The following is a 13,865-nucleotide window of genomic DNA, read 5'->3' as shown; positions in this document are numbered from 1 at the left end:
AAGACACTTTGTGGCATTCATCCATGATATTAGATCCTGAAATTTCTTGGAAAGCAGCAAGAATCCCCATTTTGTTGTATTCTTTTCTTGACCACTATTCTTCTTCTCAGGGGAGGGCACTTGAGCCTATCCCAGATGCAAATGGGCTAAGACAGGGTAGACCCCTGGACGGATCACAGCTAACTGCACAATGCTCTGAACGATAGATACCTGACTGTTCTCTCCAATAAACATCTTTTATAACCAAGTCGGTGTCTGTGAAGATTCCTTCCTCATCAGCACCTCTCGACTACCACCAGAAGAAATTTACCACACTCTTTATATGTGGCATCTACTGCATGTGTGTTTATCCCAGGGAGAGGGACCCCTCATCTGAGGCTCTCCCTCAGGTGTTTTCTTTTCCACAAGAGGGTTCTAAGTTTTTCCTGACCCGGTTCAGGGTTCTAAGGATAGAGGATGTAATAACTGTGCAGCTTGTAAAGCCCTCCAAGGCAAAAAAAAAACATTTATGATTTTTGGGCTCTAAATAAAATAAACTTGAACATGATCTTGTTTAGACAGCACGGGCCTGATATCAAAATTGACCTTTGTCTCACTTAAATGAACTAACACCTCAACCTGCTGTTCAGTACTTCACCTGTTATTCCTGGTTCTCCTTGGTCTCCTTCAGCTCCAGGAAGTCCTGAAACTCCATCCTGTCCAGGTGGCCCAATGCTCATCGGTCCTGAATTCCCAGGTTCTCCTTTGGTTCCAGGTAAGCCGGGTGGTCCCCGAGATCCTGGAAGACCTGGTACAGCCAAACCTCAAAGGCAGAAGAAAAAGCAATCATTAGAGAACTGTGTCCTTCAGGACTTTCACTTACTGCCTAGATTTAGTAGTGCAGCAGTGGCAGCTGGTAAAAAATATTATTTTTGGTGCGGCTAAGTCCAGTATAAAAGTATATATCGAGTCAGACAATGCCCATAATTCAACAATATTGATTGAATTAACTTCTCAAAATCAGCAGTTTTACTCATAAAGTAAATCAACCCTTTAGATTTGTATAAGGCTCCATGCTTTAGAAAGGTAAGGTCTCAACTATAATTCAAAATTCAAGTTTTTGAAAGCCCTTTACATTAAGGGTATGACCACCTGATTCTATAAAAATCGACTGTTTTTGTGTCAGAGTTTGACTTTTAAAACCTACTTTATTTCATATATATCAAAAAAAAATCTCCCTCGCCCTCCTGGGCGGTGCCCCCCTCCTTCAGACTCAGGTCCTCTACCAGAGGCCTGGGGGTCTGACGGTTCTGCCCAGGATCTCAGCTGTTTCTAGGACTGAGCTCTTCTGGACAGAGATCTCTGATGTGGTTCCTGGTATCTGCTGGAGCATCTACTCAGCTTAGGGGTTACTGCCCCTAGTGTCCCCTTCACCAATGGGACCACTGTTGCCTTCATGCCCCACATTCTCTCCATCTCCTCTTTCAGCCCTTGGTACTTCTCCAGCTTCTGCTGTTCCTCCTTCCTGATGTTGCTATCACTTGGGATTGCTACATCCATCACCACCACTGTCTCCTGGTGTTTATCTACCACCACTATGTCAGGCTGGTTGGCCACCACCATCTTGTCAGTCTGGATCTGGAAGTCCCACAGGATCTTGGCCTGCTTGTTCTCCAGCACTTTTGGGGGTGTCTCCCGCCACTGGCCTTGGCATTTAGTTCAAAATGAGTTCTCGTTTCCCTAAAATAAATCCCTCAGCTTGCAGTGCACACACTTAATTTACATTGATGAATGTCCTTTGCTTTGTATTTTTTCTGTGTATTATGTACAATTTATGAGTTACTTTAACTTGCTGTCCCCTGTTTCAAACAGGTGCTGTGGCCTCCAGTCCTGGGTGGTGATCACAGATCATCTGCAGTATGTGTCATGGGTTAGAAGGACTTTATTTTTCTTGTGTGTTTTAATTTGGGATTCTCCTGTCTTTTGGGAACTGTACCTTGCGTATCTTTCGTTGAACCTGTGTGCCTTTCCGAGTTGAACTTTCCTGGGTTGCAATACCACAGAAGGCATTGTTTACCAACCTTGTGATCATGTCACATTTGCACAGACACTAGTATGTAAAAACATTTTTACCTTAATTTGAAAAAATGAATTTTGCATTTTTTCCACCCTCTTACAAGGGATGGCAGTGCCCCAGGACCCCCTATGGGCTGGCCACCACTGCTTTGCAGTCGCAGATAAATTTTCTGTTTACAGAGGAACAAAAAACATACCTGGTTGTCCTCGTAGTCCAGGAAAACCAATAAGCCCTTCAAAAAAAGTGAGGAGAACATAAAATCACCCAGCTTTGTGATATACAAAACTTAAGATTAGCATCTTGGTTTACAGACTTTACAGACTTTTTGTTTTAATTCTATGAGACTTTCTCCCTTCTGTCCTCTCATTTTTTAAAGTTTAATGACATAAAAGTTCCCCTCATTAGCTGATTGGAAGAATTTCTGAACCTTTTTGGAAAATACTTTAATATTTGGTATATGTCAGTTCAAAATGTGTGTGTTTCAATCAGAATCGGTCCTTTTATCACAAAAATATGTTGAATTTTCCTTTTGGTCTTTAATCTAGTCAGGTTGACAATAACAATAAAATATTGTACATTTTAATTGAATGAAATAACCATTGGGTACTTAAGCAAAACACAAGTGAGTACTTGGTAGAGAAACCCTTGATGTTATACACAGCAAAGAGACATTTCTTGTAGTTGGTCACCAGGTGTGCAAACAGCACCGGAGGGATTATGGCTTACTCCTTTATTTACAGGAATTCTAACACTACGATCAAAAAACATCCATAGTAATTAGAGACCAATCTCGTCAAGAGTGAGCAAACTTACAAATTCTGCAGGGTGTCAAATAATTATTAACCCCACTGTAGCCCTTCTGCTCCTGCCCTATCTCCCCCTTACCCAGCTGTTCATTAGCAGAAACCCTAACCCCACCCATATGAGCCTGGTTCTGATCAAGGTTCCTTATGCCCCAGGTGTCCTGTTAAAAGCTATTTTTTCATGTAACTTTACTTATTTGTGAGACAGGTTCTGGGTTCCTTTAAGGTACCTACAGAAAATTGTGATTGTAACAGCCGAAGTATAAATAAAAATTGAACTGAACCTACCTTGTTCTCCAGGGGCACCAGTACTTCCTTGGGGTCCAGGTTGCCCACGCTGGCCTTTCACAAATATGGACTTCCATACTGTCTAAAACCACAGATCTTAAAAAGTTACTGTAGCAATAATCACAATCGGTAAGCTCAATCATTCTGCACTTTATTTATCTGGATATGTTAAATCATGTAATTCCAACTACAACAGGATCAAAAATGGCTGATGGTCCTAAACCTAAAAGGCCTCATTATGATTCCTAAATATGTCATGACCTAACTAAATATGTCTAAATATGTCTAACCCTAACCCTAACCCTAACCCTAACAAAATAAGCATCTGTATAGGAAATGCTTTGAAAGATGGAAATGGCTGATAGAGAAGAATTTGAAGGCCAACATCCAATTTGCAACTTTTCTCCTGAACAGATAAAAGTAATGTGTTTAGCTAACTAATTTCAATTTCACTGTAGTTGAGGGCAAGACACACTAATTTTTTGGTAACCATTCCTCCTGCGTCTATCATTTTAGCCAAAGGAGTAAAGCAGCCAGACTTACCTCTCCTGGAAGTCCAGGAAAACCACGGTCACCTTTTTCTCCCTACAAACGAACAAGATATACTAATGTTGTACAAGACTACAGTGTCTACTACTACAGTAGTGCATCATATAGGTACTCACCTCAGTTCCTTTAATACCTGGAGGGCCAAGAACCCCACGACCACCAGGTTGACCCTGCAGACAGACACATAATTCAATTTTAGGTGGAATCAGAGATCCTTTAATGCTACTTCCTTTTAGCATAGTATGCTACCTGTTCTCCCAGCTGACCAGGAACTCCGTCCTTCCCAGGTGTACCCTGGAAGATGTTAGAAGGGGGGGTTCCATGTTTCAGTGATAAAAGTAAGTATTTAGAAATGTGTTAATGTCTTTGTCTTACCTGTGGACCTGCATCACCACGTATTCCTTTCTCTCCTTTAGGCCCCGATTTACCTGGGACACCCTACATGACAAAACAAACACACAATTACAGACATAAGGCAGAACTGATGTCACAGTGGAATGTGAGACTGTTAGTCTGACAGTAAGACAGATTTGACTCACAGAAAGTCCACGGCAACCTTTTTCTCCAATGTCACCTGGTTCTCCCTGAAAAATACCAGTGAGAGGCAGACAGATAACCAGACAGATAACCAACCAACCAACCAACCAGCCAGCCAGCCAGCCAGCCAGCCAGCCAGCCAGCCAGCCAACCAGCCAGCCAACCAGCCAGCCAGCCAGCCAGCCAACCAGCCAGCCAGCCAGCCAGCCAACCAGCCAGCCGGCCAGCCAACCAGCCAACCAGCCAACCAGCCAGCCAGCCAGCCAACCAGCCAGCCGGCCAGCCAGCGAGACAGACAGACCGACCGACCTTCAACTCTTTTGGACCTTCTGCATACAGTTTGATTCCTTTTTGTCCAGGAATTCCTGGAGGGCCTTGGTCACCCTGATTAGATGAGAAAACACAAAAGATAGGATAGATCTACACCTCATAGAAGTGGCTGAGAAGTCTAATACAAAATAACATTCATTTAACACTTTCACAAAGTTTGAAACAAAGAATTTAAAATCATTTTTGTATTTTCTGAAGCAAAATTACAAAAAGAAAAAAAACCAAATGAACAGAACAGGCTAACTCTAGGATTAATCTTACAAATGTAGAGAAACATTTAGAGTTCACGGAATACTTTTACCACGTGTAAAACTACACAAATAGGACAATTTCAACAGAAATCTTGAACCGGAAGTAACCTTGAAAGTTATTACTAGTAGGGTGCTGTAAAGTATTGGTGCTGTTGTGAGCACATTTGACACCAAAGAAAAGGTTTCCATTGGTTGTTTTTTCCTCTTCTTTATTGACAGACATGACATGCATAGACTAAGGAACATCGAAAACTATGTGGCACCCTGGAAAGCATCACCCAAAAACCAAAGCAAATCAATAACTACAAAGTTAGAGAATAAGTGAGGTGGTTGAGATGGAGCTACACTCCCTCACCAGCTGCCAACTCAACAAAGACCTCAGAAACACTTACACAGGTTTTAAGAACCTGAACATCCGCAAAAAATTCTATATCTGCTGGCTGAAATCCAGCAGTGTGCAAACATAGCAATACGATTTGTGAGTTGTTGTGACAGTAAAAGAACAGTCCACTGCAACAATTATTGGAACTACAACCAATCAAGAGAACTGACAGTCTGACCCCTGGAATTCATCCTGCTTCAGATCTTTTTCCTCTAGAACAATGCTTTCAAGACAAAACCTGACACACTTTATATTCAAAACAGTGATGCAGTGGTGTGTGTGTGTGTGTGTGTGTGTGTGTAAATACTTTATAAATACTCTAGAGTTAAGGTGCCAGGACACCTTCCGTGCACTGGTGAGGTACCCTTGAGTAAGGTACATAGGGCCCTGCAATGAGCCAGCATCTCATTCAGGAGCAACAATGCCTATAAGCAGCTAAGATGGGTTCCTGCACCCACCACATGACCCCACCTCACTTATTGTATTTAATACCCTCTTTGGCAATGTAAAAAATGTTTTCCATGCCCTTTAAATTGAATAATATTAAATTGAGATTAAATTCATACCACAGTGGGGAAATTCCTGGTTTTAAAACTGAGGAGGATGGTTAAAGGATAAAACATTCAGCAGATATGTCTATTCTGGAGTCTTATGGCAATGGGTGGGAAGGAGTGATGGTGCTTTTCCTTCCCACAGCATAGATGGACCAGCCTATCACAGAGAGTTCCCCCTGCATTCCAAAGTAACTTGTGATCCGAATCAGCTGCTAATGTCTAATCAACCCTCATTAAAATGTTGGCAGTGGTTTTGCTACCTAATTCTCCATGTCACGGTCTGTGCCTGGTCACTAGGGGTAGTCCCCAGCCCTTGCTGCTGTTTTGATTTTCCTCGTCCCTGATGTTTCCAGGGGCCTCATGTACAGAGTCCTTCTCAACCTAAAGTCGTTGATGAACATTCCCTGCTGTCCACTGACAACATTTTCTAATAGCGCCAATGCCGCCATTGTTGTTAACGTTGTATTCTGCACCATTTACACATACTTTTATATCCACTCGTACTTGCAAAGACCTGGGTGTTATTTGTTCATCTTTATTATCTCTAATGTGAATATTAGGAATAGCCTCTTGGACAATTTAAACAGTTTTCTGGGGGAAACCACTTCAGGTTGCCACAAAATTGGCGTCCATTTCTACAGTTACTTCAATTTTGTTAAATGAGAATATTAGTGTGGAATAGTGTGCATGCAGCATTTTTGTGCTTACGCATTCTTTTTACACAAGGCCGAAGTTTGTACTTTTTTGGACTTAATTTTTATTTGAGTTTAATTTGCTGTTGAGTTAATAAACTCATATTTTTTGATTCCTGCATAGTGGGTCCTGCTGCCATTCATATTCGTTCAAATTAATAAATTGTTTGAGTTAATGAACTGAATCAAAGCACTTTATGAAATGTTTTCTTCCATCATTTCCTCCTCATAGCAATTTGCACTTGGGCATCTGTTTCTCTGCTTCTCAATGTACAAACTGCCAATTAGTGCTGTTTTCTCACTGACATACTGAACTAACAAATTGCAAGGACTAAATGACGACTCCTTCAGGTGCGCAGGACTCTTCAGCACTAAACAATTCGGTAAATTAGTGTTTTTAACAAATCCTTTTAATGAACGGATACTAGTGATTCAGTTCAGTCAACAGAACTTCCATTTCCATCACTACATAGAATTATCTGGCCAACAATGGAACTCCACAGGGATGAGCCAGCTTGGCAAGCACCTGGAGACCATCATCACACACCTCACTGCTTCAGCAGCTCCCACGACTCCTCCTCCACCTCTCCAGAGGTGGCTGACAAAGCTACGGCACCTCTTCCCTGGGACATACATTCCTACTCCTAACAGGTATGAGGGTCAGTTAGGTGCATGCGCACACGTCCTCATCCAAGCCTAATTGTTTTCAACCCTGCTTCATTTAAGGTCGTGTAGCTACACATTTGATTTGATCGAAAAAAACTGGGCAAAAATTTCAGTCCTTCAGAGATCAGTCATTGTGGACAGGATGTCCAATGACAAAATCACAATGCCACAGGTACATTAATGTAACCAGCTAATTTATTGTGGCGGTTGCAGGATCATTGCCATGACAACCCTTTCACTGTACTGAAACGACCTGAGTTGACCCAGGACATGCCATTTTCATGCTATTTTCTTGCAGCATGAAAGGGGCTTTACAAACCCCACAAAGCAACAGAAGAACAGCTGACCGGTTTGAATAATGTCAACTGTTGCTGCAAACCTACTAACCTTTTGTCCCTGAGGACCTGGAATCACTGGACTCGGCCCTTCCTGACCCTAAAACAAAAACACATTGTCATCAGAAGTCCATAACAAGGGCAAATCACAAGATCCAAGATCAGATTTACCTTGTCTCCTGGTAATCCCGGAACACCAGGCATCCCCTGAAAGAAGACAACAAACAGAACAGATGACATAAATAACTCAAAATGTAATAATTCATGTTGATCTTGAAACTAGTCTATACAGGAAGTCCAGCAAATCCTTGTGTGCCTGGCAGTCCTGGTTCCCCAAGGTCTCCTTTTAGCCCCTGAAAAACAAACATCCAATCCATATTTATTCTTCATGAAACAAGATTTTGCATTTTGTCTATAAAAATGTGCAAATAATCCTAACCCTAACCCTAACCCTAACCCTAACCCTAACTCTATTCTCGAAATTATTGGCAGTCAAGTGATCTCTGGCAGCAAAACTTCAGGATCAGGAGGTTCTGCCAGAATAAGACAGACATCCTAATAACATATCAATTATGACGCTCCAGCCTGGAAGAACTGTGTATATTTGTTTCTGATGTCCAAAAATGTTTTTTAAGGGAAGCAGGTACAACTTAAATAGGACTGGTCAGAAGCTTGTGGAACTCCATGATTAGGCTACTATATGAAAACATCATGAACTTGAACAAACGGGAATCTACCTGAATCCCTTTGATCCACTGGAGCCACAGGTTTCTAAAGAACCTGTGGCTCCACTGTGACTCAGAGTCAGTCTGGCTACAGAGCTGAGAAGAAATCTGGGCAAAATACAGCTTTCTACCTGTTCCCCGTCTGCTCCGTGCAATCCCATCTCTCCTTTAATACTTGGAGGGACAGGGTAGACAAGAGTTTCTCCCTAAAAGAAGCAGAGGATGTTTTAGAGAGGACTTTCACAGATGGCAACATGTTGTATCAATGAATCTGTGCACCATTTACCAACTGTTATTGTTATTGTTGTTATAAGTTAGTGAAGTTAATATTAGCTCAGAGAGCTAGAAATTGCTTTTTCATATTTTTCACAATCTGTTGATCACTAGTCCAAATCTCAAATCTCCAATACAGAGAGAAATTTGACTTTAGTTATCAGACAAGTTAGTAAAGAAGTGTCAGGATGTAGTGGTGATTCATTATCATCTAAATATGTGCAGAATATGTAAATGTTACCTTTGCACCTCTCGATCCTGGTTCACCCTAAAACATATCAGCAGTTAATAATGCTAGCTTACCACAAATCTGTTGTCACGCATGTGTGCACGCTTCACAACCACCACACTGGCATATGGAAAATAATCCAGGTAAACAGCTCAAAGAAGCAGGCAAAGGGAAATCTTATCTACACAATATTGCATACATTGTGAAATGATAGAGATGATAGAGAGCTTAGTCGCAAGGCGAAGCTCTTGATTACCGGTCAATCTACACTCCAACTCTCACCTATGGTCATGAACTGTGGGTAATGACCCAAAGGACATGGCTGCGGATAGAAGTGGCCAAAATGAGTTTCCTCTGCAGGGTGGCTGTGTGCTCCCTTAGAGAAAGTTTGAGAAGCGCAGTCACTTGGGAGGAGATCGGAGTAGAGCACTGCTCCTTCGTGTTGAAAGGAGTCAGCTGAGGGGGGCCTCATGGTCGCCTCCCTAGGGAGGTGTTCCAGACAAGTCCCACCAGGAGGAGTACCCGAGGCAGACCCAGGACATACTGGAGAGACTACGTCTCTCAGCTGGGCTGGGAGAAACTTTGAATACTCCCTGAAGAACTGGAGGAAAGGGAGAGGGAAATCTGGGAATCTCTGCTTAGTCTGCTGACCCCCCACCCGACCCGGTCCAAGATAAAGCGGAGGAAGACGAAAATGTAAACAAAAACAAAATGAAAACAGTGTAAAAGCTGTAGGATCTTCCTGTTATTCAGCTTTCTCCATTGCATAGAAACTGGTACAGGGAACGAATTCTGACGCGATGGAAAAGTCTAATTTAAATCATCTTTAAAACCCTTCTCCTGACCTACCAGGTCCTCAGAGGCCTAGCTCCATCCTACCTGGAGGAGCTAGTGACACCTTACCAGCCCAATAGACCGCTCCGCTCCATTATTTTTTTTGGACCCAAGTGGACGTATGTTTGGTGTCGAAACTGGATGAGGGCCACAAGCTTGCAAGCTCCTAAGGCATCATTTAATGGAGGGCTGCCTTGAGTGAGGCGATGTTGAGAGACTTTCCAGGTGCAACGTTAAGGCAGAATTACAGCAGTTCAGCCCTAATCCGTCATTAGCTAGATTGATTCTTTGCCAGGCATTTTGTGCTATAGCTTGATTAATCTGTGTGTGTAAAAGTACTTACTATCAGACAGTAGGTGGAACTTACTTGAAGGCCAACAAATCCTGGAGACCCAGGAAATCCTGGGAAACCAACTTCTCCCTATGAGACACCAACAAGAGTTCTTGGGAAAACTGATGAGTGCTGCAATTTGTCTACAATCTAAGAGGCTTCAAGATAGGATTTTTTTTAATTCATGCTCATGAACAATCATGCTAAGACAGGATGATTAGAATTGTTTTTTTTTTAAAAAACTAATCTACTCTGGTTCATCCATTTTCAACCACATGTTAGTGTCGAACCATTTTGGCTTCTTTTTGTTTGAATTTTTCATGAATCTGATTGACCTCTACCTATATCTAACCCTTTTCTTCTGTTTGTCATTCACCATCATTTCACCTTTGTGCCATTGCATCCTGGGAATCCAGTTTGACCAATGGAACCCTCATGTCCTGGAAATCCCTTAGAAAAAATTAGAGAACAATTATGGATTATTTTTCTAAAATTTATCCAAGTCTGGAAGAGGTCTTAACAAATTCAATGGACATAGTTCTCACTGGCAGTCCTGGAGTTCCTGGCAAACCTGGTCTTCCTGGAAGTCCCTAAGAAAACAAGGAACGTGGACTGAGCTCTCCTTATTTATCAGAACAGACATGTTGGGATTGATCAGCATGAGTGCTACCCTTGATCCTTTTAGTCCTGTACCTCCTGATACTCCATAATCACCCTGATGAGGGAAAACAACAGCAACAACAGAACTTGATATAACTTTTTTAGGGAGTCATTTAGAAACCATTCACCTCTAGTAGTTACCTTTTCTCCAGGAGGGCCCTGCTGGCCTTCGTTTCCAGGGTAACCAATGACTCCAGGTAATCCACCATACCCAGGAAAGCCAGGCTCTCCCTGTGAGAAGAAGCTGAGGTCAGGAGTAATGAAAAGGTAGATTCAGGAAAAAATCAAACTCAGCTGTTCACAAACAGCACAGCAGAGTGTCTAACCCTAACCCTCTAACCCTCTAACCCTAACCCTCTAACCCTCTAACCCTAACCCTCTAACCCTAACCCCTAACCCTCTAACCCTAACCCTCTAACCCTAACCCCTAACCCTCTAACCCTAACCCTCTAACCCTAACCCTCTAACCCTAACCCCCTAATCCTAACCCTCTAACCCTCTAACCCTCTAACCCCTAACCCTAACCCCTAACCCTCTAACCCTAACCCCTAACCATAACCCCTAACCCTCTAACTCTAACCCTCTAACCCTAACCCTCTAACCCTAACCCCCTAACCCTCTAACCCTAACCCCCTAACCCCCTAACCCTAATCCACTAACCCTCTAACCCTAACCCTCTAACCCTAACCCTCTAACCCATACAGGCTGGTCTGGGATGACAACAGACTAACCACCTGTTATACTCACCCGTTATACGAAAAATCACACCTGACATTATCTACATTTAATCTGTATTAACCTCTTTTGAGCTGCTTTTTATATTTGCTTCTTATATACCTATTTTTTGAAGATATTCTTATACTTTTTTTCTCTGTGAAAAATGTGTTTTATCCTGTTATTAGTGCTCACATTTTTTATTATAATTTCATTGTATTTGTATATTTATTTAGATTATTGATGATGTTATTTTTTGTATAGTTTCTCTGCCCCCCGTATCCATCTACAGGTCTAGCCGTCTTTATAGCCTGGCCTGCCGACCTCCGACCCTGCTGACGCAGACTACTCCTATACCAGCAGCTTGTATTATTAATATATTTCTATGATCTCTACCTATTCTACCCTCTACCTGTCCTCCCCCCTTCTCCTCTCTCTCTGCCCCCCCATCAGCAGGAGGGTCCCCCTACATGGGCCTGGTCCTGCTCAAGGTTTCAAGGTTCAAGGGGAGTTTTTTCCTGCCACTGTTGCTTGTTGGGGGTCAGGCCCTGGGATTCTGGAAAGGGTCTAGAAACAATTCTGATTGTAAAACACGCTATATAAACAAAGATTGATTTGATTTTATTATTATTTTTAGTAGTAAAAGTAGTAGTAGTATCATTATTACTACTACTTTTTTTATCTGAAAAACATTTTTGTAATTGTAATTACAGGGGAGGGTAAAACGCATCAATGAACCATCATTACCACTCATCCATCTCAAGTAACCCTAACCACTCATCCATCTCAACTAACCCTAAACACTCATCCATCTCAAGTAACCCTAACCACTCATCCATCTCAACTAACCCTAACCACTCATCCATCTCAAGTAACCCTAACCACTCATCCATCTCAACTAACCCTAAACACTCATCCATCTCAAGTAATCCTAACCACTCATCCATCTCAACTAACCCTAACCACTCATCCATCTCAACTAACCCTAAACACTCATCCATCTCAACTAACCCTAACCACTCATCCATCTCAAGTAACCCTAACCACTCATCCATCTCAACTAACCCTAAACACTCATCCATCTCAAGTAACCCTAACCACTCATCCATCTCAACTAACCCTAACCACTCATCCATCTCAACTAACCCTAAACATTCATCCATCTCAAGTAACCCTAACCACTCATCCATCTCAACTAACCCTAACCACTCATCCATCTCAACTAACCCTAACCACTCATACATCTCAAGTTACCCTAACCACTCATCCATCTCAACTAACCCTAACCACTCATCCATCTCAACTAACCCTAAACACTCATCCATCTCAACTAACCCTAACCACTCATACATCTCAACTAACCCTAACCACTCATCCATCTCAACTAACCCTAAACACTCATCCAGCTCAAGTAACCCTAACCACTCATCCATCTCAACTAACCCTAACCACTCATCCATCTCAACTAACCCTAACCCTGTGCTCCATCTGTAAGGCACCAGCCAATGATTGAAAACGATTTCAAGTTCTCTGAATTAAACTGAAAAATACTGAATTAAAAAAAATAAATCACAATTCCATTTTTACAGAAATAACACAGAGACAGGATGTTTTGGTAATTCTGACTCACTTTTGGTTCTGACATCAAAGGGTTTCCTTACCTTTTGACCTTTGACACCATCACAGTGACATAGAAACTTCCCTGTGCAAATACAGACCTGCAAATAAAAATTATTACAGTAATTTGTACCTTGTCCTGAACCAAGTACTGGAACAGGTCTGAAATGAGCTGGCAGGATCCATAAGTCATGGTGTGACATAAGTCTTTAGGAGGAACTGCAAAATGTTGTGACTGAAGCTACATGTTGGCTCAAGTTGTCATTATCATGTTTCTGTGGGTCTGAACCCAAACACGTTCATGTATCTGCAGGTAGAAAGGCTGATTAGGCTCCGATTGTATTTTATCGTTCTTCCTGTCTCAACATGCTGCCACCACATGATCTGCGTCCAGCATCAGCAGCATGAAAGCAGGTGGAAAGCATTTAGATCATAGCATGTTCCTTCACACGTTTTCTGAATTTTTCCACCAGGAAAATTCGATAGCAAAAAGTGATTGAGGTATGTTCTGTTCTGATCCAGAACTCTGTAGTCAAACAGTTACCAGAACAGCAGGAAGATCACCAAACCTGAAAATATCAATAGTATGAAGTTCTATCCAAATTAACAAGACCGTATGTACAGAACCACTCTACCATCAGTAGGTAGCAAAGTAGGTAAAAGAGAAAGTGTGCGTGTGCACGCATATGTGTGTTTGTGTGCGCGCACGTGTGTGCGTGTTCACTCACCCTTTTTGTGTGTCCCTGATCAGTAAACCAGCACAGACCCAAAACCAGTAGTGGGACAATGTTCCAACTCAGGACACTTGGAGGCTCCATGTGCGCGTGTCTATGTGTATGTGCATGTGTGTGTGTGTGTGTACATGTGAGCGATTGTGTCTGTGTGTGTGTGTGTGTTTGTGGAGGAGGGATGTGTGGGTGTGTATATGTGTATCGACACCAACTATTCCGAGTGTAGGACAGGTTGTTGTGCTGGTACCGCTCACTTTGGATCACAGTATGGATGACCCACAACTACAGAGAGAGAGAGAGAGAGAGAG

General features: G+C 42.2%; 1 protein-coding gene across 1 annotated transcript in view; it reads right to left on the bottom strand.

Annotated features, from left to right (window-relative positions):
- Positions 1-13,865, bottom strand: part of col4a3 (collagen, type IV, alpha 3) — a 32,487-nt gene that overhangs the window by 17,681 nt on the left and 941 nt on the right. Inside the window, exons 2-22 of the mRNA XM_011617240.2 lie at positions 13,555-13,839; positions 12,871-12,927; positions 10,637-10,726; positions 10,506-10,550; positions 10,381-10,425; positions 10,223-10,285; positions 9,872-9,925; positions 8,683-8,709; positions 8,300-8,374; positions 7,734-7,796; positions 7,615-7,650; positions 7,496-7,543; positions 4,543-4,617; positions 4,236-4,280; positions 4,072-4,134; positions 3,946-3,990; positions 3,813-3,866; positions 3,691-3,732; positions 3,148-3,229; positions 2,253-2,288; positions 638-802 (exon numbers count right to left, since the gene is read on the bottom strand). Of these exons, the coding sequence (XP_011615542.2) occupies positions 638-802; positions 2,253-2,288; positions 3,148-3,229; positions 3,691-3,732; positions 3,813-3,866; positions 3,946-3,990; positions 4,072-4,134; positions 4,236-4,280; positions 4,543-4,617; positions 7,496-7,543; positions 7,615-7,650; positions 7,734-7,796; positions 8,300-8,374; positions 8,683-8,709; positions 9,872-9,925; positions 10,223-10,285; positions 10,381-10,425; positions 10,506-10,550; positions 10,637-10,726; positions 12,871-12,927; positions 13,555-13,644 (1,300 nt within the window). The 5' untranslated portion in view covers positions 13,645-13,839. The remainder of the gene's footprint in view (positions 1-637; positions 803-2,252; positions 2,289-3,147; positions 3,230-3,690; positions 3,733-3,812; positions 3,867-3,945; positions 3,991-4,071; positions 4,135-4,235; positions 4,281-4,542; positions 4,618-7,495; positions 7,544-7,614; positions 7,651-7,733; positions 7,797-8,299; positions 8,375-8,682; positions 8,710-9,871; positions 9,926-10,222; positions 10,286-10,380; positions 10,426-10,505; positions 10,551-10,636; positions 10,727-12,870; positions 12,928-13,554; positions 13,840-13,865) is intronic.

Source organism: Takifugu rubripes, chromosome 11 (genome assembly GCF_901000725.2).
Source record: "Takifugu rubripes chromosome 11, fTakRub1.2, whole genome shotgun sequence".
Taxonomy (NCBI): domain Eukaryota; kingdom Metazoa; phylum Chordata; class Actinopteri; order Tetraodontiformes; family Tetraodontidae; genus Takifugu; species Takifugu rubripes.
This window is presented reverse-complemented; position numbering and strand designations above follow the sequence as displayed.